The sequence below is a fragment of the Ambystoma mexicanum genome, chromosome 8, assembly GCF_040938575.1.
Source record: "Ambystoma mexicanum isolate Mex_15411 chromosome 8, UKY_AmexF1_1, whole genome shotgun sequence".
Classification (NCBI taxonomy): Eukaryota; Metazoa; Chordata; class Amphibia; order Caudata; family Ambystomatidae; genus Ambystoma; species Ambystoma mexicanum.
Window position 1 is genome coordinate 372,257,445 of NC_090929.1, and position 26,715 is coordinate 372,284,159.

At 44.5% G+C, this 26,715-nt stretch overlaps 1 protein-coding gene across 3 annotated transcripts in view; it reads right to left on the bottom strand.

Annotated features, from left to right (window-relative positions):
- LOC138471948 (discoidin domain-containing receptor 2-like) overlaps nt 1-26,715 on the bottom strand; it is a 679,729-nt gene that overhangs the window by 134,356 nt on the left and 518,658 nt on the right. For all 3 annotated transcript variants that reach the window (XM_069609836.1, XM_069609834.1, XM_069609835.1), the window contains one exon: nt 8,459-8,687. In XM_069609836.1, coding sequence (XP_069465937.1) covers nt 8,459-8,687 — 229 coding nt within the window. The remainder of the gene's footprint in view (nt 1-8,458; nt 8,688-26,715) is intronic.

Sequence of the window (26,715 nt, forward strand, 5' to 3'; positions counted from 1 at the left end):
CCGTCCAAGGTAGGACAGGGAGAGGGTTCTCTCAAAGATGCTCTGGAGATTCCACAGGATGGAATGACAGCTTATGCCTTCCCTCCTGTTCCACTAGTACACTGGGCTCTGCAGGAATTCCAGGAAGCAGATTGCTGTTACTCATAATAGTGGCACCATGGTGGCCATCCAGGTTCTGGTTCTCAGATCTGGAGAACCTATCCAAAGAGAGCCCAATGTCTCTACCATTTTGTCAGGACTTACTATCGATGGAGGAGGGGAAGATTCATCACCCCTCCCCACAATCGTTGAACTTGGCATCCTGGTACCTGAGGTCAGGTCTCTAGGCCATCAATGGCTCTCGAGCGAGAACATGTAAATTCTGCAAACGGTTCAAAAGGATTTCACCAGGGCAGAGTATAAAAGCAAGTGGCTAAGATTCGGTCACTGGTCCCTGGAGAAGCATAACAGTCCTTTAACTGCTTCACTAGACAATGGGCTTCAATACGAGGTTGGCGATAACCTGCCGATGCTACCTGTGGATTGCCGCCAACCTCAAAACACTGAATCCACCGCCTGACTTCCCGGTGCCCCATTTCCAAGGCGGAGTGGGAAGTCAGGCGGGGGATTCGGTAAGTCCCCATTTCTGTGGAGTCCCACGGGAATGGGGACTCAGAAGCACTGACATTGTTGCTAACAGTGCTGGTGCTTCCATGACAACTCTGCCTATCGGGGCCGTTGTGCCTGGCAGTGTCAGATCTGCCAGGCGCTGCGGCCCTGGCAGGCAGACTTGTAGTGTGGCGGTCCAGATACAAGGGTGCCAGTTAGCTTACCAGCACCCTTGTTTCCAGATACCCACACTCGTAATGAGGCCCAATGTCCTCACTTTCATTTCTGATCTTGCTGCTTCAGGGAATAAGTCTGAAACTTATTTGTGCCTGTCTAAATTCAGACGATCAATGTTTCTCGATCACACACCCGGTGGTACAGCAGCACTTTGATGGTCTTCGCCATCTGTTTCCAATATTCAACCCTCCACACCCCAAATGGGATCTAAACGTGGTTCTTATAGCATTGTGCCACAAACCATTTGAGCCAATGCCTCTGCTGACATCAGGCTGCTGTCCGGGAAGAGTGCATTTCTGCTTGTTCTCACCTGTCATTCCTTCCTAAAAAACTGTCAGGATCCCACATCAAACAAGAGATTTGTCTCCCGATATTTACTCCGTATCCAATCGTGAAATCAGAAAGTGTCCTCCGTTCTGTCAGGAGGGGCCTGAAGTTTTACATAGACAGGAACAAGGTGTTCAGGAAATCCCCCTGATGTGTGCCACACTTGGAGGCACAAATAAGGGTTCCCCTGCCTCGATATCTACCATTGCCAGATGGATTGTGGCAGTGATTCTAGAAAACTACACTCTACAAACACGTTCTCATCCAAAGGGGCTTCATGCCCACGTGGTCAGAGCGAAAGCAGCATCAGTTGCATTTCAGAGACATGTCCCTCTTCAGCAACTTGGGCCTCTGCTTCTGAAGACACTAATGCCTGGACATGAGTTAGAGAGCAGAAGTTCAATTCGGTCAGGCAGTACTGAAGAATCTCTTCAGCTGAAGTTCCAAATAGAACCTTCCACCCTCTGGGAGAAAAGTGCCAGTGAATCTCCCACAAGTATGGTGAATAGGGGACTGAACATAGGAGTAAGGAAAAAGTACTCACTGTAATGTACTCAACTGAGTGTCCCAAAGGAAGCCTATGAAAATCAAGCGCTGAGACACCGTCAAGCTGGACTTCTTCCAGTTCACTGATAGATTTCGGTCGTGGAGCAAATCAAGGAGGTAGTGGAGCTGCGCCTCTACTGTTTCCAGAGACTGGCCCCTGGCTAGCCAGTTGGCCAGGTATGGATAGAAATGGGCTCCCTGGAGAGGAAGAAACAAGGTTACTGCCGCCATCATCTCCATGAAAACTCTGGGTGCCAAATTGAGGCCAAAAGGAAGGACTCGGTACTGGAAATGCAACTACCCCACCGAGAACCTCAGAAACCTCTGATGGAGAGCTGCATAGGGATATGTAGGCACACATCCTTCAAATCCTCTGCACAGATCCAATCCGCCTTATTTAAGGCAGAATGGGTCTGTGCAGGGGTAATCATCCTGAGCTTTAGAAGGGGAAGGAAACGATTGAAATGCGCTAAGTCGACGATGGCATGCAGGCATGCCTGGTTCAATTTTGGCACTATGAATAGACTGGCATAAAAACCTTGTCCAGTTTCTGAACTTGGCACCTCCTCTATAGTCATCATCTCCAGAAGTTTGGACATTTTTAGCTTTAGAGAGGGAGACCCAACCGGATTTAGAGTCGGCCGGCAAGGGGGGAAAGAGGGTAGAGGAAGTCTGAACCCCCTGCTGGCTACTGACAACACCCAGGAATCCAAGTTTATGGTCCTCCAGGCATCCATGTGTAGGGAAATTCTGCCCCATCAGAGTGCGATGGGACAAAGCCGGGCCATCATGTTGAGGTCTTGTCAGCAGAAGAGGTGGAAGAGCTAGCTGAGGAGGCCTAATGGGAGAAAAAACCTCTTGCAGTGTTTTTCTGCTGTTGTTTTCCTTTGGGTGTTAGGTGACCTATCCTGTATCCTTGCCTTTTGCTCCTGAAAACCCTGAAAGCCCGAGAAGGATCTGGATCGAGAATCAGCTCTAAACGTTGCTGTTGGTTTGGCTGATGCTGGTTTTGTCATCACAGATACGGATTTGCTGTGAGTGGCTTTGTTGGCTTTCTTTTTAGCTAGCACCTCATCTGTTGTACTGTGGAACAGGTGTTTTCTGTCGAACGGACGGTCCAGCACTTTGTCCTGTACTTCCTTGGCAAGTTTGGCGGCACGCATCTTTTCCAATGGTGATACCCCTAGCAGAAATGTCTGCGTGGTGTACCGCCACCTCCAACAGTTATTGTGCAGCCCTTCTGGCATCCGCCAAATCACCTCTAAATTGATATGCATGCATAGGTGGGATTCATTTTTCAAATTCGTTGAGGTCTTTCCAAAGCCTTTGGTTTGCCGCTGCTAGGAGTGCTGTTGCATTACCTTGTCTCAGCTGCAGCGCTGAGTTACCGGAGACCTTTTTGCCTAGGGCTTCCAGTACACAATCTTCTTTGCTTAGAACTTGTGAGACAGCAGAAGATGACAATGATTAGGGCCTGGAAAACATGGGAGCATCTGCCACCACCAATGACGATGGCTGGGGGCATAAAGATAAAAACAATTCCTCAGACGGAAGTAGCCTGTATCTGATTTCTATTCTCGTATTGGTGGGCGTTTGAGGTGAGGTTTAGCCCAGACTTTCATTGCCTCCGCTAGAATGTCATTCTGAAGACCCATTCCAGTTTTCTTTAATCTCCTAGTGGACAGCACCCCTGCTAGGATGCCTCCCTCTGAAGGTGGAGGCTCAGGGATAGGGAATTTGAGGAATCACATTTGATCCATTAGCATGTCATGAAAGGCTCTAGAGGAAGATGGGATTTCCTCTCCCTCCTCGGCTGGATCAGGGTCATCAGGGTCCTTCAGGTCGTAATTAGTGGTGCCTCTGGACCTTGTGGCAATGGTGGAAGTGCCTGTGTCTCGACTGGAGGTGGAACTGGTACTTCTGCAGTTTTAGGAATTATCTCCTTGAAGATATTCTTGAAATACTCCCTCATAGGTTCTGAGTGCACTAATTCCGGACACATAGTGAAGAAGGCTTCTTCGAAGAGTTGTGAACTTTGCTGTTGAGGTGAAGGCCTCTGAGGTGGAATAGTCCAGGACCACGACTCTGTGGAGACTGGTTGCCACGATGGCCTAGACAACCATGAATCTGCATAATATAGTGGAGAAGAGGTGATGGGTGGAAACAGAGTTGGTGGTAGGGACATCCGAGTAGAGGCTGACCACTGTACTCTATGAGTGAATGGATCACTTTCTAAAAGAGCTCTGGGTAAAGGCTCAGAAGAGTCCCGTCACAAGGACGCACTGGACCCAGGATGATCCTTTGGTGCGGATGACCCTGAAGATGCCTAAGGGGCAATGGATGCAACACCTGAGGGAGCTGGCTCCATTATTGTCACTTTAGTTTGATGTTGGTCCAGCACTACAGCAGAAAGTGTGTATGGCTGTGACACGACTGAAGAGGCCATCGTTGACTGAGCCTTGTCATGTTTAATTCTTTTGCAGGGGACTTCGGCTGCACCAGAATGAGATTCAGTATCAAGAGTACCCCTGGTGTACTTAGCCCTGTTTGGGGAACCTCGGCCACTCCAAAAAGAAGATAAGCCTTAAGTGAGTGAACCTCGGGGGGTCCCCCCGGTTGAGTTATCCCCCAAGCGGGGAACCTCGTGTTTACCAGTATTTGCTTTAACCTTCTTTGAGGGAACCTCGGGCGGTAGAATCCCGGTAGATTTAGCCCCCAACGCGGAAACTCAGCTTTGCTGGTACTCACTTTTACCCTTTTTGAGGGAACCTCAGTAAATTTAGCCCCCAAAGCGGGAACCTCAGCGTTGCTCCGGAATCCAATTTAGCACTGTGGGCCTCAGGACAAGTCCTGGTAGCCCTAGGGTGTGGTCAACCCCTTCTGTGTCTGGGAACCTCCTAAGAGGAACCACCAAGCAAGAGTACCCTGAAAATGAAATCACTTCCTGGTTCATGTTTCTTCACCGAGACGAATTCCCGAAAAAAAAAAGAATGGAAGACCCAAAAAAAGACATTTCTGAGGTATGCAAATGTTTAACATTTTGCAAATGAGTCAGAAAATTGAGATAATATTAGTTAATTGTAGCAATCACTTGTGAGTTATTCCTTCAAGATACCTGGGCAATCTCAACCCAGACAACCATTTTGAAAAGGAGGTAGGAGTACATCCTGCAGGCGTTTTTGCTCGCGTTGATAGCATCCATGGCTGTAATGATTGATTTCAGCTCAATTCCTCCCACTCCGTCATTGTTTATTTTTTTCATTGTTAGTGTCCAGCTCGTATTCACATATCGGCAAAGGTTCTCTGATAGAGGGTTTGTCACAGTGGCATACATTTCCTCATCAGAAAGCCTGATTACCCTTTGATCGGTTTGAACTTTATCCATATATCTACTCCCATACCCCTGACTCACAAGTCAAGCCGGGGTTTCTGTAGGCCACTCCCCTTCAGTATAGTGCATCGCCATTCAGTGGTGTAGCATGCATTTTATTTCATTAAACGCGGGTTTGTCAAATTCCGATTTCAGAAGTTGAATTTGGAGAAGGTCGTCTTGCCTCTGGTGGATGCGCATTGCTCTTCATCCACACCTCCCCATCTTTTCTTCTATACCCTACAACTCAGACCGTAAAGTAGGTAATATACCTCCTTCCAGGGAAATGCATGTCCCCCACACATAGACTTTGTAAGTGTCCCATACTGTGTCCACTCTCAATTCATCTGTAATATTGCTGAGAAAATAGATTTTGATATCACCCCCGAGTGAGGACGCAAACACTATGTCCGAAGGATCCAGACTGAAACCTACAATTTGAGTTCGATTTGCTCACCTCTCTGTTAAGTTTCAACAACATCTATATGTGATTAGACAGGGTTATCTGAGGCATAGTATACTCTCCATTTCCCCCGAAGTCCTCGTGAAATAAGAAACCCATCAATTCCTATTATTGAGTCATTTATCCATGAGTACAGTGAATACTGCATTCACTGGTTTCAATGGTCTACAAGCATTCACCAAACCACAGAAATCTATTGCCTTGGCAATGTGATCTGCTGCTCTGATAGAGGGTCTCGCTCTGGTAGACTATCGGTCTGTGCCGGCATCCGTGATTGTAATGAAGTCCCCTCCAAAGATCCACTCTGCCTCAAGTCCGTTTTGAGACACAACTGAACAACTGATTCAAAGGATTCAGGGCAATCTTAGACAGGTTAAGAAGTAATCATTTCTGATGATCTAATATCCCCTTTACCACCAACCACCTTCCCTCCAAGTGCGGCTTTGGGCTTTCAAGCTTGTAAGATCCCCAGTTGAGTGCGAATTCCAATGTTGCACTGCAATCAGGTAGATTTCCAGCAAAAAAAAGCATCTGAATACAGTGCCTATTTACAGAAGCGAGCACTTTAATCGGTTTGCTTCAACTGTGTAACCTTCTGACTTTCCATGACATATATTTAACTACACAATCCTTCACATTTGACCACACATATCATTGAACTATGACACAAAGACAATGCTGCCAGCTGTAATGCAGTTTATGAATCCTTATGAAACCATGCATTGCACAACGTTCCTGTTGCATGTGTTTGATTTTGCCAATATGCAAACATCGGTAGTATTAACCCTTTCACTTAGTCCACATTGCATACCCGCTGCTGCTATCCCTGTACCCCGTCATTCCTCTCTCCCCCATCTGAACCCTAACTTTTCAGATCATCAAAACCCTGCCTCTCTTCTTCCCAAATGTAATGAACTCTCAGTGAGCCTCACTAGGGGCAGTGCAGAGAGGCCACCTCTACGAGACAGACTCCACGCTTGAAGAATCTGTTCCCATTGCTTCCTCTCCGTCCAGCATAATAGATAATAGCAGTTCTCTTTAGTAATAGGTGCAGGGCGACCCAGCCAATCACACCGTCCAGAGGGACCACCTCTGCGTATCCAAACCAAGGTGTAGATCATGCCTCGGAGAAGTGCAAGGCCACTGTGTCCTTCAATGAAGAGTGCAGACGTTTAGCTGTGTATTGCACAGCATATTATTGCACAGCATATTATTGCACAGCATATTATTGCACTGTCCAGCCCAGGGGAATGGGACCCATATATCATGTCCCACCGTCTTTCATTCATATGGAACTCCACTATCTAAACCTACTGCAGTGTGTTGCATTGGGGGAACTATATTTGTGTTGCAACTCTCCGTTTCCTGGACAGTAGCTGAAGCCAAATCTCTAGATGTGGCACATGCCCCTTATGAAGTAAGGATCCCACCCCAGGGCCTCAGATGAGATTGGACTAGATACAGCTGGTCACTTTGTGGCATATCCCCAATCTCTCTCCTCCCCCTGCTATGCTGTAGTGAACTCACAAATGTTTAATGCATAAAGGAGGGTGCAGGGACAACATGATAATGTGGCAGAGCGCATAACCTGACATAGTGAGACTGTACCCCACACTGCCCACTCTCTGAAGGGATGTATTGATAATGAACCACAGCTTGAAATCTAACGCCAGTCTCCGGGGACTGAAGTACCCCGTGCCAAGCATGATGTCATGCCTAACCACGCCCGGTCAACAACCACTACTCCTGCAGATATCCATTAGAAAAATCTGATGGAACAGGCAAGGTGGAGGTAGTGTCTTCTACCGGTCTGACCCACTTCTTTATGGAAGCATGTCCCGACGGTAAGAAGTTATCACATCACCAGGCTTTTTTTTGCCGCGTTTTTTGCTGAAAACATTCAGCTGAAAAACTCATCGAACAATATACGGGGTGGGTAAGGGCATATAAGCAGTAGGGGTGTGGGAGGTATAGGGACTACAAAATAGTGAAGGGGGCTTGGTAGGGGGATCCCCCAAATATATATAGTTTTGTTCTGCCGAAAAGTGGCAAAAAACTCTGTGAAAAAAAGGACTGGTGATCTAAGAACATAGAACCATCCAAACATATGTTGCTGTATGAGATCCAGTTTAATTTTAACTGCAGCCAATTAACCGAACAACATGTCTATAATGTTGTACATTTTTTCCAGGACAGTAGAGAAGTTGGTGCAGAGTCCACCCCTTTAGAGTCCTGCGTTCCACTCACCTGTCCGCCATGAGCCAGCAGCGGCGCAAGGGCTCTTTAGCCGTTGCCTATTCCACCATCTTCCTTTGTATTTTGTGCCCACTTTTCTTCATCATCCCTTTGTTACACCTTTCACTCACTTCTGACCAGTGAAAATGTGTTTATTTTTAATTAACGTTTATTGGCTGGGGTACTGAACTCCACCTAAGCACTGCTACTCAGCTAAATGACATCCTGTGACCCCCCCCCCAAGTGAATGCTTTTGGATGTTTCTCCTGTACTAGTGTGTATAGTTTGCTCTATAAACGTTGCCCAAAAAGTGGTGATGGAATGGTCATACCAGCTGAAAATGTTTAAACTATAACATGTTTTATTAATCCGAACCAAGTGATAGTGGTCAATATGGCCAAGGATGTCATGTTAGTGTCAGAGACAAACCACAAACTGAATTCCTTGAGACATAAGCATCCACACAGTAGATAGACACAGTATCTATAAATATGCACAGAGATATCTCATTATCATCAAATATAAGGACAGGGCGCCTTTTCCTGCATATGCTTTTATTGCTGAATGTGCTGCCCAGAAACCATGGAAATGCACCGCACACCCGCTGCAAACATCATCCACAACACTGCTACCATGGACGCCGGCACAACTATTTCCTCAATCAAGCACCACACAACCTTCTGAAGATCTACCTGCTTGCCGTGATGATCCTTCCAGGTCAGCCAGCGTTCTCCATTCCGACTGTAGTCAACCCGGTAGAAGCGGGCAAACTCCTTCCCGGTGGCACGGGCGTGTCGCCCTTGTGTACCAATCAGCGTGATAAAGTGCAGCTTGTGAAGATCTATCTGCAGAAACTGAACATCTTCTGGCTGGAGCAAACCAGCCGGACACCAGGCACCGTCTCCTTCCTCCCGCTGCAGCCTAGGTATGGGGTAAAGGTGAGAAGAGATGCCATGAAACACATATTTGACAACACGTTCACCAGCAATAAATACCCTGGTCGTTTTAAGTCCACCCTGAGCCAACAATGATAGAACTATGCAATTATTGACTTACCTTCCATTCATTTATTTCATTTAGAAATACTGTATTTTGCTAGTTCACTAAAGACAGAGGACCCTGGTGAAGCCCTGATTAAGCTAAGCATGTGCTCCAAGATTTGTTTTATTTTGACAATGCTTTCAGGGCCAGGATTATGATGCCTGTTTTTGATTAATTTTGCTGTGGTAGCTGCAGGTGTCTAGTTTAGCACAATACTTCAGAGATGAACACATATTTCTTTTAAAGACAGTTGTGATGGAGCCACTGTATGGTCCCGCCACCTCATCACGTGTGTTCTCAGAAAATAGATACAGACAAAGAAGAAAGGTTTCCATTACAGTGGAACATAAAGTGTCCGGATGTTGTTTAAACGTAACTAGAGGGCCAGAATAATATTTGCCCCCAATAAGTAAGGTGATGGATGATGTTACCAAAGTGTATGCCTTGGCGTGAAGAGGGTTAAAGAATTTCTAAATAAAGAACATAAAAGAATAGGGTCTTCCTCTTTTGCCCTGATGTGGTTCCTTGATGTAATGTTGAATGTTCAAAGAGTCCAACACAAAGTCCTTAAAGTTCATAACAACAAAATCCACAAACAAAAGAGTCTTACATAATTAATTTCAAAGATATCATATCCTCTCCTTCTGCTGCACCATTAGGGGGGTTGGTTTGTGCCGCTGATTCTTTCCTTGTAATAGAGCCAGTCCTCTGCCAGGGTCCCATAGCTCTCAGGCAGAGATATGCTTTGGGGTGTGCCAGCCCCTTCCCTTCTAGGGGGTTCTTACAGTTGTTAACTCATGGTTTTTCTTGCCAGGCAGATTTGCTGGCCCTGGAATAATGGAAAAGTGTGGACCCGCTCTTAACTGCTATGTTATCCCCGAGTCTGCCTTCTTTCTCCCAGCTCTTTCTACTCTCTCCTTCTTGCCCCCCGGTGTAGGGCTGCTGTCTCGACATTCTATCTCCTTTCATGCTCTCCAACATAACCCTCAGGAATCTCCCTATTCTACTTGCTATCTCTGTTATCCTCTTCTTTGTCGCTCGGTCCCAAAGGGCTTTCCCAATATCTCCCTTTTTCTTTGTCACAAATACTGTCTTTCTCTTGATGGTTGCCTACTATCTTCTCATTCCAACAATATTCTATATGGTTGTTTTCACTACAAGTCCTCCCTTAGTATATCACTGTTCCTGTCTTTCCTTTAACCTAACACTATGTTCCTTGTCGCCTTTCCAACACTCTATCTTTTGTAATCATATCCACAGTTCTGTCTCTTCCTCCTAATTCCCAGTAGTTACCCCTTGTGAGAGATACACTACTGGGGAAGCCAGAGAGACATCCGAATTGCTCAGCTCCCTACTTACCGAAGGAGAGAGAGCAGGAGACCCCCGTTGGCAGAGGGTCCATTGGCTGATGGTGGCTGCCGGTAGCAAAGTCGAGTCGGAGGCCGCTGCTGTGTGGTCTTAGAGACACGCCACATGGATGGAAAACACTGTAGCAGACAAGCTCGCTGGATGTCGGTTGGCTCCAGTGGTGACAACTGTGAGCACAGCGACAGTGTGGACAGAGCGCAGTGTACTGGGAGGGTGTAGCCAATGTCACGCCAGGGTGCCCGACAGTGAGGGACCCAGATGCCACACGGAACACCGCAATGGCGGACACACACGGTCAACCCCTCTTTTAACCAAGAACAACAGGGAAGGAGGACGGGCTCTCTGAGAAAGGGCTGACGGGCATAACAGTGCCTTTTTGGATGGCAGCCCGGATCATTAATGAAGAGGGAAGGGCCCCGGGGAATAAAGCAGTTTTCATTGGTTTAAGGGGAAACCATAGGGATTGGTGGGTTTCAAGGGGAAATCCTGTAAAACATACTGAGCAGGAATAAAGGAGGATCTCAATTTGTCTATTCTAGGAAGCACGAAGCCCACCCCAGAGAGAAACCTCGGGTCTGGAGTGGGCATACGGATGGCCAGAGGGTTAAGAGAAGAGAAGCAAGAGAGAAGATAGGTCCATACCCTGCAAGGACCTATTTCCAGAAGAACAAGGAAGGGTGAAGTAACCAGGCTTCTTCCAGTAAAGAAAAACTACATTTTGTACAAGAGAATAAATCTTTGTTCCAAAAACCATTGGTGTTTTGTCATCTCTACCTCACACCCCTGGATTCCTTCTCCAAGGTGGAACCTTTTTCTCTCTCGTCCCAGGCAACCTCCATGTTCCATGGACCAAGTGAGACAAGGTCTCTCTCTCTCTCTCTCTCTCTCTCTCTCTCTCTCTCTTTCTCTCTCTCTTCTCTCTCTCTCTCTCTCTTCTCTCTCTCTCTCTTCTCTCTCTCTCTCTCTCTTTCAACGTGTGCTTCTGTTCCATATTCCCTTCTACTTTCCAGGAGGTACCCATTGTTTCCTTCACCAAGCTGGTACCCTTTTTACTCTTGTCCCAAACAACCTCTTTCTTTCTCGCTAAATATGTCTGGTTCTCTTGCCTTTTATTCCCAGATGGAAACAGATGCTAGACTCTCCAAGCTGGTACCCTCTTTTCCCTGTAACATTCCTCCTAATAACACCACTTGGTCTATACTGTTCTATGCTTCTCCCATCTCACCAGTCACTAGGGCTTCCTCCCTGCAGCACTCTGCCATTGCGCGTCTTTCTTCTTGGGGGCACTTCTTGGTCCAAGTCTCACTTGGTCCGATGCTCTTCTCTGGACAAATCTTCCAAGGACATTCTTCTACGTGTAACCACGCCTTCCCGCTTTGCATTTCTCTAGGTCTCCAAACTTCCTGCTAGCAGTTCTTACAGGTGCTCACAAAGGCTGACTAGTCTGGCTACTTTTTAACTGGTGGATGCTTATCGTGTTGTGTGTGTTTCAGGTGATAGCCTGCAGCTGTGTGGTACTGCACCCTGATTGGACCGTGCAATCTGGGTTAAGTGGTCTATCAGGACTCAGAGGTTGGCGGAAAGCTGTCTGAGGCTTACCACCCTTTTGGATTTTGGGCTGGACTGGGCTATAGATATTCTCTCATCTCCTCTGCTGGGATCTCTCTTCAGGAAGAAAAAACAGCTTACATCAGTGGAATGTCTTATATAACCCCATAAGCAAAGCAATTCACCTATAATTCCAGAAGCCAACAGCTGTATGCCTTATTCTCCTTAAATAAGACTTTGCAGAATTGTTGTTATGCTTTTGTTAGATTGGCTGTGCAGCTTAAACAGAGAAGGGTTAAATGGTCCTCCTTCCATGCCTCTAAGGCGGCAGCAGCAGCGGGCTGATCCAGCTGATCCGGCGCACCTACCCTGCACATCGGGTGATTAATGGTGCCCCTCGCATAATTATGGGACTGAAGGAAAGCCCCCCTTGCGCCTCTGCAGGGATGCGCACATCTGCTTTTTTTTTATCTATTTGCATCCCCCCACTCCTTGCCTGACGATCGTGAAATCATTTTAGGCAGAGGATTGAAGAGTCTCATTGCGCCCATCAGCCCTATCGGCTGCTACTTCTGATTTTCTTCTTTTACCTGAGCAGCGAGCGGCCATTCCAAGTGCCTGGTGCTGTGCACTAATTGGCTGTGGCCCCATTCATTTCAGTCAATGTGAAAGTTGGCAGGCTTGGCCGGCCCTTCTCCAAAGGCCAGATCCTAAGGCCCCTGTCTGCTATCCTGAGTACTTTCTTGCAACCTCTGCACCTGAATTATCATGTTGCTGCTATCTCACTTAACAATTAAATCTAGGTTTCCATTACACACCTCCATAACTTCGGTAATTTTCCCTCCGCCGGACACTATTCTGCCCTCTCTTGATTCTATGTCCTTCTCTGCTTCTCCACCAACGTTTGCACCCACTGCTAACTTCTGAATCTGGCTGCCATTCTAATGTGGCCGTGTTTCCATGCATTTTAGCCTGTCTCAGATTTGGCAGTGTTTTCATGCATTTTAGCCTGCCTCAAGTTTGGTCGTGTTTCCATGCATTTTAGCCTGTCTCAAGTTTGGCCGTGTTTCCATACGTTTTAGGCTGTCCCAAATTTGGCTGTGTTTCCATGCATTTTAACCTGTCTCAAGTATAGCTGTATTTTCATGCAAAAATGTTTGTGCCATTAGCGCGGTACCCCACCCCGCCCTATGCTTGTGTTGTCTGTTTGCCAGCCCTCTCCCTCCTCTCTGCCTCTCTTCTCCTTCACCATACTCAATGTTTCACTCTCTTCTCTTCCTCTCCCTATCTTTCTGCCCTCCACTTTCTATATTCTCTGCACTTACTCTATCTGAAATGTCATCTGACCTAGTACGATAGCAGTTGTTTGTTGTCCTTCCCCTCCCTCCCTATCTGAAATGTCACCAGGCCTGGTACGATAGTCGCTCGTCTGTCTCATTCTCCTTCCCACCCACTCCCCTCCTTAACATTGTCAAAGCTCTTACTCTATCAGAATTGTCGCCTGACCTGTATAATAGCAGCTTGTATGTCTCCTCTCCCCTCCCTCACTTGTTTTTCCCTACCTCTCCCCCTTCAGCACTATCTGAAATGTCATCAGGCCTACCTAGTACGATAGTTGCTTGTTTTGTTCTTCTCCTTCTCCATGTTCCCCCCCCTCACCTCTTGTAAAATTCCGGCACTACCAGAAATGTTGTCAGGGCTAGTATGGTAGCCACTAGTCTGTCTCATTCTCCTTCCCACCCTACCTCCTCCTTATCATTGTCAAAAGCTCTTACACTAACTGAAATGTCACCAGGCTGCGTACGATAGTTAATCAAATTCTTAATGTATCAAGGATTTGTAGGAATGTCACTGTATTCTCCATTGTTCCCTCCCTGCATTAAGTGCTTTGAAAAACATTGTGTATAGGCGCTATGTAAATAAACTCTCAATCAATCAATCATATTTCAGATTGTAGAAATTATCCATATTGATGTTTAAGTTGTATTGAAAATAACACCCTAATTGTGGCTTTGCTGCTACTTGTTTTTACTTGTCTTTAAGTAAATCCCATTAAACAAAATAATTTTAGTTCACATTACATGTGAAAAAACCCAAGTTGGAGGCCAGGGAAATCACGAGTTAAGCCATATGTCTAAAGTCAGAACTACTTATCCACTCATCAAAGATACACATTACACCCAGCAAAAATAGAATCATGTGCTTAGGCCTCAGAAAAATACCCCAAATATATATATATATATAGTGAAATCAAAATGTGGTCTCCCTAGTCCATGAAATCTGAGAGGTGAAATCTGGTTTCTGAAACGTATATCTAAGAACTTAATAAACTTAGGTTTGTAACCTTTGTGAACTCTGCCTGCCCATACATTCACCATCTTTTGAACTAATGGAAGGCCTCACAAAGGGACTACTTCAAATATTCATGTTAATCATTAATTTGAAAGGAAGCTTTAACATGCCGAGTTTGACAGAAATGAAATGGACCATTTTATCTATAATTTCCCAATGCTCAGTTTTAGAAAAAAGGACAAATGTTCAGAAACCGTTAGCGTGCCTCATAATACAAGGCCAACACAATATATTACTATTTATCAATAACTAATGAAGGATATAAATATTAATAATGCAGTCCATTTTCATCTCACTTAATTATGTTGCATATGCCAGGATTCAGTGAGATAGTGCTGTACTGAACATTTCTACTGAACGTTAGGGCAGAAAATGTGAATTTGAGCCTAAATTGCATATCATCACGCCTGTCACATGTCTAGAAATATGATGAGCCAATAAAATCAAGGAGCAATTTCTTTGAAGAGTGTCAGCTTCATAATGGAGGATTCAACCAATCCAAAATCAGAATGTCATATGACAAAGCATGGGAAAGTGTGAGCTCAGGGATACTAAAGGTCTGCTGAGGAACCATTGTCTGAATGGAGGAATGCAGGAGTGGGATAATACCTTTAGAGAAGCAAGACCTTCTCTTTGGCCTTGGCAAAGAGGAATCCCAGGGCTGACTTGACCTGAAGTGGACTTGTTTCCCAGAGATTGATGAAGCAGAGACCAGTAAAGGTCTGGCTGACTGGGGAGATTACCTGAGGGTTGTGAGGGTCCATGCTGGTCCTATGCCTGGAAAGCATTTTCTAAAAGTCAAAATATCAAATGCCCCAATGTGATTAGAGATATGTACTAAAGAGTCCTCTGTAGTCATTCCATGGAAGGACATAGAACTGCAAGGTAAACCAGTTGGCTGAGTGATATAAAATAGAAGCTTCAATAGAATTATTCTTTGCAGTGCACGCGGTGTCTGATAAACTCTAGCAAATTAATGATTCCAATTAGAATCCTATCATAGTATTACTGTGAAATATACCTTGCTTTCTTCTCATATTCAAAGCCAAGTAAACATAATTCAGTGTAGAACAGATATACTTTTTCTGCACACTCTCTTGCAACCAAAGCAAAGTAAATTGGACCCTGTGTGTCTTCACTGGTGTAGTTAAAACTGGGGAATCGATGTGCAGCAATCCATAGTCTAACAGAGGATTTATTAGCCAAGACCTGCGAGACATATTGGGATGAAAGGGTGCTTAGCTGGGCCACTTCAATTTCACACAATATGATGCAAATTTAAATGCATATTCCAGAATCATTCATGAAATAGCACAGAGAGGGGAGGCTTGCAGTAGATGGACCCAATTTGAAAAGAGAATTGGGTGGGATACTTATTACACTGTCAGAAAATCAAATGTAGAGGAGCAGGTAAACACTTTCCTGCCCGCTCCTGCCCCCTCACCACTATCAGATTGGAACAGTCAAAGAAGAGCCATAAATGCGGCCCCCTGCATCATTCCTATACCGCATTGAGTGTATGAGAGACGTTATGCACTCAGACAGCCATACAGAATGTACCCTCACACTGAAAGTGTGGAAGGATGTCGCATGGAAGAAGGCTGCATGGAAAAATGTTGCTTGCCAAGATGTCAGAATGCATCAATGAATATCATGGATCGATGTTGAAGTGAAATCTGACAAGGACAAAGTCGTTTGATGAAGAAGATATATGGATCTATGTTGAAATTATATGAAAATACTAAGTAACAATGTAACTGGACCATTAAGAGTAACATGAACCTAAAGCTAAAGTAATCATGAATCTAAAGAAGATGAAGCAACTTACTGACCAATTACTGTAAATACGCAGTAACACAAGGTAGAAAGATAACGTACGGAAGCTTGCTATAGAGAAATATATAACATGGCAAAAACGACCATATTAGGAAAATGGACGGTGGTGAATGTTGAAATTAAACAAGCTACAGGAAAACAGTTCTGTGCGCCAAGCCGACAATGAGTCAAGGTTGGCCAGAAGCAAAGATGTTTTTTTTAAAAGGATAAGCAGAGAGCACAAATGGAGTACATGGATAAGCGTTGAAGGTGGGGCATTCTTCTTAGATGAACGATGAAACATCTGTGAGAGCCAAACTGCTGGTCAATTAAAAGTGTATACAATTCCAATGCTATAGAGTGAGAAAGTCTCTAGAGGCCAAGAGTAGCAAGAGCACCCTACATAATTAAATGAAATAGCAGTAAATGGAAGGCTGAAATTGACAAATTCATGGTCTTTTCACATGTGACTACAAAGTAAAAAAAAAGGCTATTTATTAGAGCCTTAAACTAGATAGAGGTGTGTTCACACTCCCTTCAATGTTCCAGGACAGTGAGCAGCAACAAGGTCAACTACAAATGGAAGACTTTGGCAGATGGCCTACCGATGACAGATGATGGACTAATTGGGAAAATGGGGAGTAGTCTGACGGGATTGAAACACCTAGGTTTTGTTTCACGTACGTACTGCTAAAGAGCCAAAAGTCAAAGGTTGGGATAGGATGCCATCCAATCAGTGGGGTTGGGGTACAACCTAACATACAATGTTCCGGGAACCAATCCACTGTTGTTATGTCCATAATAATCAGTTCTATATGTGTTAAGAGGTAGTTCTAGGCGTGCCCTACAGATAAGGGGTAGCCAATGATGCACTAATCCTTATATGTTCTATAAATAGATATGTTCCCTTCACCAATCCCTACCCTTGATAGGTTTTGTATTTTGCCACGTAGAATGATGTCATAGATGACGCATATTGGGGTATAAGACCTCTATGTAATAAACCTGCTGTGTAAGTGTGCAAGCATCAGTCCAATGTCGGCCAGTTGACCCTGCTTCATTGAATTAATAAAGGAGTACTTTGCCATATTCCTTGAGCCTGTCAGATTGGTTTGTGACCTTATTGTAATTCCATCTAGTACAAAAGACGCTTCAAGGTGCTACGGCACACAGACAATTATATTCCTATGTAGTGTAGTTGAACCAATATTCTGTGCACTCAAAATCAATAGAATATCTACAACTGGCTCTCACTAAATATTCTCCCTCCAGATATTTACGTTCCTCTAGCGCCAACTCTCTGTGTGTCAAGCACTTTGCTAAACAGCGAGCTGGTGGCCGATCTCTTTCCTCAACAGGCTCCCTCCTATGGAAGCGCCTTCCCCCTTCCTTTTCATCTTGAGCCGGATCTCCCAAATTCCAGAAGCTCCTCAAGACCTTCCTTTTCACCTCCTCCTTCCCTTCCTCCCTACTGTGGTAAATCCCACGGTTGCTGAGATTGTTGACCAGGCCCCTTATGTGTCCTTCTGGGTCCTGGCCTTCCACACTCAATCGCCTTCAGCCTCTGCCCGCTCCCAGCACTTGCCCTGGCACCCACTGGCCTATCTTACCACAGGCCTGCACTTATTTATTGGCAGGTGACCACTCTCACCTAGTCACTTAACAGCTCTTTACTTCCTAGCACTTCAGTCAGTGGTACACCTAGCACTTACCCCTCACTCCTTACCCCCACTCCCTCATCCCTTCTCCCTCTCTGCACATGCATGTTCTGAATGCTCACAAGGTCTAGTAGGTCCCCCTCTATCTTTCATTGTTGTATTTGCTTTCCACTCCCATGTTCCCTCCCCGTTGCCCTGTGGGCGCTTTGAAACACAATTTACTCGATGCATAAGTGCATTACAAATGCACAATAAATAAATAAAGAAACACATAAATACATAGATTTCCTGAACCCAAGCCAGTAGATTTTGACACAATCTACAATAGTTTGTATTTCACTTACATGCATAGGCTTAAAAAAAAAAAAGACCACACCAAATTGCACATGGGAACACATTCCTAATGGAGTGCATATTAAATACAATAAATGTGCGATGTCGCTTTTCTGTTTTATCTTTCCCTAATACCAATACTTGTCGTTGATGTTAGTGAAAGTAAGTTATTTTGAAAAGTGGCAATGCCGACATTTAAATTGTATATAATGTTGACAAATAGTTATATAGAGCAATCAGGCCTTAAAATGTGCGCTCACAACTAGCCATTGACAAGTGATAACTGACTCTTGGCGAGTAAGAAATGCTGTCCTCTGTGCATGTGGAGAATGCAGGTGGTGAGTGACTTTCTATTCACGTAGCTTGTAACTTGAAAAGTCCTTTACCACTGGAACTGTAGATGCATTTTATTCTGGAGTAATTGCATGTGTTCTGTATCTTAGTGAGATGTTCACAGACAGGCAAATTCTTCTTTTTATAAAAAAAAATGCTGCCTACGTTTGTGTCCTACTATGGTGACTTCCTCTGCATACAGTAAGGGTAGCAACTTTGATTTCAATATTTCATTTAAATAAATAAAATAGGAATTTTAACTCCAACTACAGCCCATTTATTTTCCCAGAATTGTGGGGTGGGACTATGTACTAGGTCGTGTGAAATGGTAAGTCTTAGCAGAATAACGAATTGTATCCACACTAAATCCAGCAGGTGAACATACCACTAGGTGCAGTAGAGAAGATATGCACCTCTCCTAGCAAATCCGGTCATTGTGTGGAATAATTTCCCACTTCAAATTCCAGGTCTGATGGATAAGCTGTCTAGCAGGGAATAGTGGATTTCTTCCCTGCGATGCGATTAGCACTATAAATGAGGGTGACCACTAACTAGAATGTGTTGCATCGATTCACGAAACTCAGTAATGCTCCACCTACATCTCTAGCAGTAGGGACATCATTGTTTCAATGATAGAGCACCAGAATCCTGTTCCTTGTGCCCAACCAGTGAAGAGTTTCTGTAGCTCTGCGTGTGAACCAAGAGTGACCAGAAGTTTCTCTTGTGCACCGAAACCCTTACTGTGACTCGGGGGCAGCCACATACAATTTTGATTTGAACGGGGAGGACCAGAATGCTTGTCCTTCTGCTTATGTACATTGTGTTTGATCCATTGGCTATGGTGTTGAATTATCCCTGGCAAAGCCCTGCAGAGGCATTAAGACCCTGCAACAAAGTTACATCGACTGTCTAGCAGTGAAGAGCCTTAGTCACAGGAATCCCTATTCGCTCACTGTGTGAGTACCGACCATGGTATCTCAACACCTTTAGGCATTTTAGTCTCTACTAAAGCTAGAGACTATTCTGAGACTTAATGTTGCTTACAGTGTTCAAGAGACAAAATGCTGACCTTTCACAGTTCTATGTGATAATCCCGAATATTGAAGGCCACATGCACAAAATACTTTTTTGCGGCCGATTTGGTGTGGCTTTCAATAGTGAGATTGTCACGATTTCGAGAGGTTACCCCCTCAAACCCTGCCTCCTGTAAGCCCATCCCCACCTGCCCTTTCCTGACCCTGAAATCCCATTTGCGCCCCGGCCCCTCCCTCCCCACCAAAAATATTCTCTCTCAAATCTCCACAGACAGACACACACAAGCACATGGTTTGAACTTAAGATTTGATGAGCAAGAGCTGAAACCAGCTTGTGGGTGTTGGGCATCACCCAGTAGGCCTGAGCTATCGCTGGGGAACCTAGAGTGAGTAAATAATAGACTACAAATCTAACTTACACACAAGCTGCAATCTTCACTTTGTTTCTATTATGCATTACCGTTTACATGTCTTCTAGATCTGTTCTAACGATTCTTTACACACGTTCCGAAACACTGAACGTTAACGTCACACGGGTATGTTTGTACGGCACCATTTGGCCTCGGGAGCCAACAGTAGCTCCTGGTAGCTGTTGGTTTTAAGCTAACCAGTCTCTCCTGGGCTAGAGGCAGAAGCTACATATCTCCCAGCAATTTGGATCCCTCGAGCACAAAGACACACAGACACTTACTCTGTCTCCCACACCACCCCTTCCCCTCCACAAACACTCATCCGCGACCCCCACACTCACACAAACACACTTACACTTACCTTCTCCCCAACCACTCCCAACCACACTAAAAACATTCCCTCAAATCAGACACACAAACACTTACCTCTGACACCCGCGTCTTACGTCCCAGCCCCACCTGTCAGCCCATGTGCGCCTATCGTGGGCAGTGAAGGGCATGACTGATCAATTTATAAAGAATGCTTTGAGTGGTATCAGAGTGGTCCTTCTAAATCGACCTTTTGTTCCAATTTAAAAAATCGATTTTTCTGTAAGTACCCCTGTTGCTGCTTGAGTAATATACAGGATTTAGGTACTAGGGTAATTTGCATTAGGACCCTAAGCCTGTTACAGGGATTGTATTTTATTATCTTGTATAATCCTTAGGTTCGTAACGTAATCATTGTGTCACATTTTTCACTAAACTGTGCTTGAAGTCGGATGGAGATCCCTGGATCCGGAATCTGTCAAGATGTATCCCCCAGCTGTGCCGAATCTCTGTTCTTGCCTCCGTCCCTATGAAACATGATGGCTCTAGGACCTTGCGAGATGCACGCCCTGTGACTGCCTTGCCGCATCATCATGTGTTGGGCGAGAAGAGCGTGGGCAGCATGGCCAAAAGGGCTGTCACCAGGGGTCCATGCTCAGTCAGCAGTTACTAATGAAACTGCTAACCATCTAAGCACAACCTCCCTGCTGCTCACCCTTGTGCTCATCACACTGATATCCATCTACGCCCCTGCATGGACTTGGGTTCCATGGCCTCGGTCTGCATGCACACCGTTCTCAACCCGCGCCCCGCTGCTGCTCTCTGGATGCTCTAGCTATTCCAGACCAGAGTCCACGACCAAACAACTGATGTGTTCACTGCGGCCCAATTCAACTTAAAGGAGAGTTCCGGGACTTTTTTTTTATTGTCCCTACGGTTCGGCCATGTGTTTTTAAGTATAACTCGTTAGATCGTAGAAAACTTTCCTATGGACCTTACCCGACTTTTCGTCCATTAACGCACTCGAAATCAGCCGCCATTTTCTGATAATCCTATCACTTGCCGCATCGCCCTGGCTCACCTGCTTTTGCGGCACTAAATCAAATCCCCCGCCCCTGAAACAGACTTTATCAAAACATTCATATTCCCCGCCTCTATCCGTGACGTGACTGTGCTGCGTAGGCAAACGCGCCCAGGCGTCTTCTACGCGACTCCACACAGAACCCGGAAATCAACACAGATCAGCTCACACAACACAGCGCGCCACAATTCGCAATATGAAACTGTACTTTTAAATCAAACCGCAAGATTGTAAATTTGGTAAAGTACATTTATTTGACATCAAATGTTTAGAGAATATTCAGCGATTTTCTTTTTTATTTGCTCACGTTCCAAAAAGTTCGTTTTGAGGCACGCGATGTTCCTTTGCTGTACACAGGGTCTTAGATCATCTCACAATACAGCGCCACAATTCGGAATATGAAACTGTGGTTTAAAAGCAAACTGCAAGATTGTACATTTGGCAAAGTACATTTATTGGACATCAAATGTTTAGAGAATATTCAGCGATTTTCATTTTTATTTGCTCTCGATCCAAAATAGTTCGTCTTGAGGCAAGCGATGTTCGTGTGCAGTAAACAGGGTGTTGGTTTACGATAAAATAAGCTCTTCGGTCGCACTGATAATCGCATGGCTGTTCCAACAACGAGGCACTAGGCCACCACAACGGTCTGTATGTTGCATCTAGCCGTTAGTACCGCGTAAGGGCATACTTGTACTTGGCGATCGTCCCATAAAATGGTCAGGGTGGTAACGTTGTTCACGCGGAGAAGCAACTGGCGGTTAAAAAAGCCGTCCGCCGGTGTCTGGTACTCGTGACACATGCAGTAATGCATGATGTACCTGTTTGAAAAACATAAACAATGAAATTAGTCTCACCATCAGATCTTTATTAAAATTATTCATTTTATATATTCGGTCGGGAAATTATTTCATAGCTAGGACAGTGCAACTGGGTTTTAAACGTCAAGGGGGGGCTGTAGGATACTGAGACAGTCCCTCAGTGCAGGGGTTAACAGGGAGTGCAGGTGGAGAGTGGAAGGGCCCAGGACCGAGATCGCAGACAGTGGACCAGTTGTAGCAGGGGAGAGGGAGAGAGAAAGCAGAAGCAAAGGTTTTGAGGTGCTTCCGTAAAAGTAGACGGTTCTCCCCAAGATAGTGCGCGGTACAAAACAATATGCCACATAGAACGAACAAGTACAACTTAACCCGTCTTTAAAGCTACTGTATAGTAATTAAATTGCGGTATAAACTCATCTAAAGAGTTACTTACATTATATTTGCATTTTCCATTGTGTCTGTGCGTAGGGCAGCCCCGAAATACCACTCCTTCTATGCCGACGTTATTTCTTCTAATGAACGAACATGAAATGGCTTTCGTTTCTGAAATTATATTCATTATCGTTTCTTACGTGGTCCCGGCCTGTCAAGGTCAAAATACAATAGAACCTTATACTGAGTCGTGGGCCATTCTGGCACCCGAGAAAAAATCAAAGCAGCTGACCTTCACTTTGAACGAGCACACATTCCTAGTTAGCTACATTCAGTGAAAGGCATTCTCACAGGACTTGAAATTTACACACCATCTTTGCATTTTGTCTGCGTGCTTTGCAGCCCCACAGAACCATAAATACGGAGACATTCTATATTTTTTGAAAAATGATTTATATTACTGTTTGGTTTAATTTAATGCGCAAATGAACAAGGTTGGATAGATACACATATTCAATGGGCCTGCGACATGAGGAGACTCGAGAGAACAGACAATCAAATTACAATCATTTAAACCGTGATGTGTATTTCTCAATGAGTTCTTCTTTAGGTGGACATGGAACAGAGGCAATGTTGGGTGGCAATGCAGTTGTCCCCTGCACAGGTTCGTTCACAACTCCATTTATGTGCCTATCTAGGACATCAACAATAAGTTTCTCAATAAACTCATATTGCATATCCTCAAACACTGGTTTGATCACCCATTGTTTACTTCTTTTAGTGAAGGCCTTATTGTAGCGAAGCGTCCCTAAAGTTCCGGTCGTCCTACTTTGTTGACGGCCAACATTATGGTTATGTGCCAAGACCGCTAAAAGAGTCCGATTTATCATGCCCTCCATGCCAAAATGCAATCGTTTTGGCCTGTACTTGAGGCACATATTGTGGAACACCTCCAAATCTCCTGTGTGGCAGAATTCCGTGAGTCCCCTCAAAGCTTTTGTTATAGTTTTATCAAATACAATCTTTTCAATGGCTTTGTGAGTGGGTGATGAAGGAATCAACCACTTCTTCTTCCGTGCCTCCTCTGTGGACAAATGGCCATGTTCACAATTGTGGAAATGTTGGTTCGTGTTCCATCGGTGAACGTTTGTACAGTGTGGCATTACTGACCGCCATTTTTCCAGTAGAATTTCCAACGACCCTCCACATGTTTTTGAGCTCCACCAAAGATGGTTGCTGATTGACTTGGACCACTGTGAAATACCTTGCAATTCTTTTTTTTTACCTGCAGCCGACAATTTTTTATTGATTGATTTTGCAAGATGCCAAACGTCAAATTGGTGATTTATATTTTTGTACTGTTCTCTCATTGTCTTGGCAATTGAAACGTGTCAGTCCGTGGCTATCAGGTCGATCACCATTCCCCGCGATTGTAGTTCTTGCAATGATGCTACAAAGCCAACTTTCTCCATGGCCACTGAGGATGTACTTTGTGACACCTGCACGACCACCGAACTCACAATTTTCTTACTTTCCATGTCCTGAAAGTGGTAGGTGCAGTACTTGGCTGAAAATCCTGGGCTGTCGCACTGTCCATAACCGGCTAGCCTGAACCGTTTGCCCGCGAATGTACTATCAATAGACATTTTTTCCATTCTCCAAGCTTCGCTAATGGCTGGAAATAGATAATCGGTTTGGTATTTGTAGAACTGAGTTTTCGCAATGAAATGGATTCCCACAAACTGAAAGAAAGACTCTAATTTTTTAAAACTTGAACCACTAAAAAGTGCAGCCGCTGCACAAAGTAGATTGCCTGCTGGCAGTTGTCCCAGCATAGGTTGTGCAGACCATGTGAAAGGATGATATTTTGTACAGGTGGCATGTATTTTAAGGTTAGTGCCTCGAATTGCACGAGTCACATTAATCAATGGCTCCCCACATACTTCCCCACCTACCAAATGCCCACATTTAATCCGAATAATAATATCAATCAAACAACTATCAAATACACTGTCACTCTGCATCCCAGCTGGTTCGGCCTGTAACGTTGAGGACATGTCACTCACATGAAAGGTAGAATCTCTGATATCGTCTTCCGCTATGTTCAGTGATATTGATGGTGTTTCATTGTCGTCTACTTCATTCTCTTCCATTGCAACATCTGTTCCTTCTCCAGCGATGGGTGAATAAAACAATTTCTTCAACTTTCTCGCGGTCTTAGTTTTTGCGGGTGTGGATTCTGTGAATTGATCTCCGACTGCATCCGAACTATCAGGAGGACATTCACTATCAATGGCTGGTGGTGGTATAGCTCCGTTGTCAATCACTTCATATTCTTCCCATTGGCACGATGCTTCTCCAGTCTCAAGTCCCTGCCAAAAGGTTTGGCAAGCAACATCTCTCGTTCGCTTCACTGTCTGTGTAGATCTAGTTCGTACACCCACTCGCAACTAGAGGACAGATTGGAAAAGGGGTGTTCAGTTTAAACACAACTTACAGTATTGAACTATTAACAGTGCAAAACAACATAATATAGTGACCAGGACAGTAACCTTCTTTTGCTTTCTTTTCTTTGAAACTTTCTTGCCTCGAACTTCAACATCAGGACGCTGTTGCTCCGACTCGTGTGTGCATGTCTCCACTTCCTCTTGCGCTGCAACGACTATGTTTTCCTGATAAGCACATCCATCACGCACTGACGCTCCATCGACTCCCTGAAACATAGAACTTTCATTAGTATGTATAATAATATCGAAAATACAAAATGTACTTGGGGACCAATACCCACGTACATCTCAATAGCAAAACACGAATGAACGCTTTGTGTAGAACATTCAAACGACAATTATTCACGCATTGTTGATCTAGTTAGATGGAACTGTCAAGATCCATACCTCGGTCTCCTCATAGACTTCCATTGATGATATTATTGAAGATGATGCTTCAGTGACTCCCTGAAACACAGTAATTGCATTAGTATGGTTTTCTATTTTGATAAAAAGAACAGAAAGTTTGTGCAGGCGTGAACGGCTCATCTAAATAGACCTGCACAAATGATCAGTTGTCTAAAATAAATAATGGATATCTAAATATGATTCGATTTGCTCGATCGTTGGAAGTGTCACCACCCAGAAATCTGCATCAACTACTAGGGGTGATGTTCTTGTAGAAGAAGCTCCGTCATCTCCCTGAAACATAGTACTTTCGTTAATAAAGAAGGAAGTATAGCGGATGTAATCACGTCATATGATTTCGCTTCATCGAACTGTCAGTATCCATACCTCGAAATGCATAAGAACATCAAGGGACGATGTAACTGCGGTGCACACTTCTGCAAGCTGTTGCGCCGACCCGTAACTGCACGCTCCCCCTTCTTCTTGGACTAATGCTCCATCGAGTCCCTGAAACATAGGACTTTCATTAGTAATGAACACAATATTGAAAAAAGAAGACACATAGGAGGGCGACGACAGAAGGACATATCAATGGCTAAAAACGAAAGAAACATTGTGTGTAACAATCACGCTACAAGAATGTAAGATCTGATAATCTCCATCGATGGAACTGTCCTGAAACGTACCTCGAGCATCTGAGTGACATCAACGGTAGTCGTCAATACGTTGGACTCCTCAGCATCTCCCTGAAAGACAGTACTTGAATTATTTTGGATAACAATAATTATAACTGAAAACAAAGACTAGAGGACGAGTACAAGGGTGTACCATTAGGTAAAATATTTACACAATAAATTAAAACTATTGATTTACATGCCTAAAACAAGTCAGTGGCAGAATAGCCAAGTAAGATTACCCGATAGGCGCTTGAAGTGGCTGATGACTGCAATAACGACACGGATGGAGAATCTTCCGCCTTCATATTGAGTGGATACATAAATGGGGAAATTATTGTTAGCTAATGCTACACACTACCGCAAGGCCGAGAGATAAATACGTAAACTTGACTCACCAGTGGAGGGATGTGGACGAATAGAGTGGGAATAGCGGTTGAGAGCAATTTTCGCCTCGCTCGCGGTGTGTTCTTCTTTATTAGCAATGATGTGGAGTACATGTCAGAGGTAAAGTGCCTGCTGCAGATGCGGTATCGATCACCCCTCTTGTCCGCAAAGACTTCTAGGACTCTACTTTCAAGCTCAGAGGGTGGATATCCGCAATATCGGACCCATTCTCTTATCTGATCTATTGTCTTAGGGAAAACATGCATTATAGTACCTTCAGATTTATTATGGGTCTTCGAAGGACAACCGCCAATGGAACAGGCAGGCATTGTGGAAAGTAAAGATCAACAATTCTCTATGAATACCAATGTGTTAAAAAATTAAATGACACATAAAAGGTTCAATGCAAGGTATGTTTTGGTTCTTGGAACTATACACGTTATTCACATGCGGATAAGTATTTGAATAACTTTAAAAAAATAGAAAAATAATTTGACTAAACTCAGAACATGTGACTAGTTC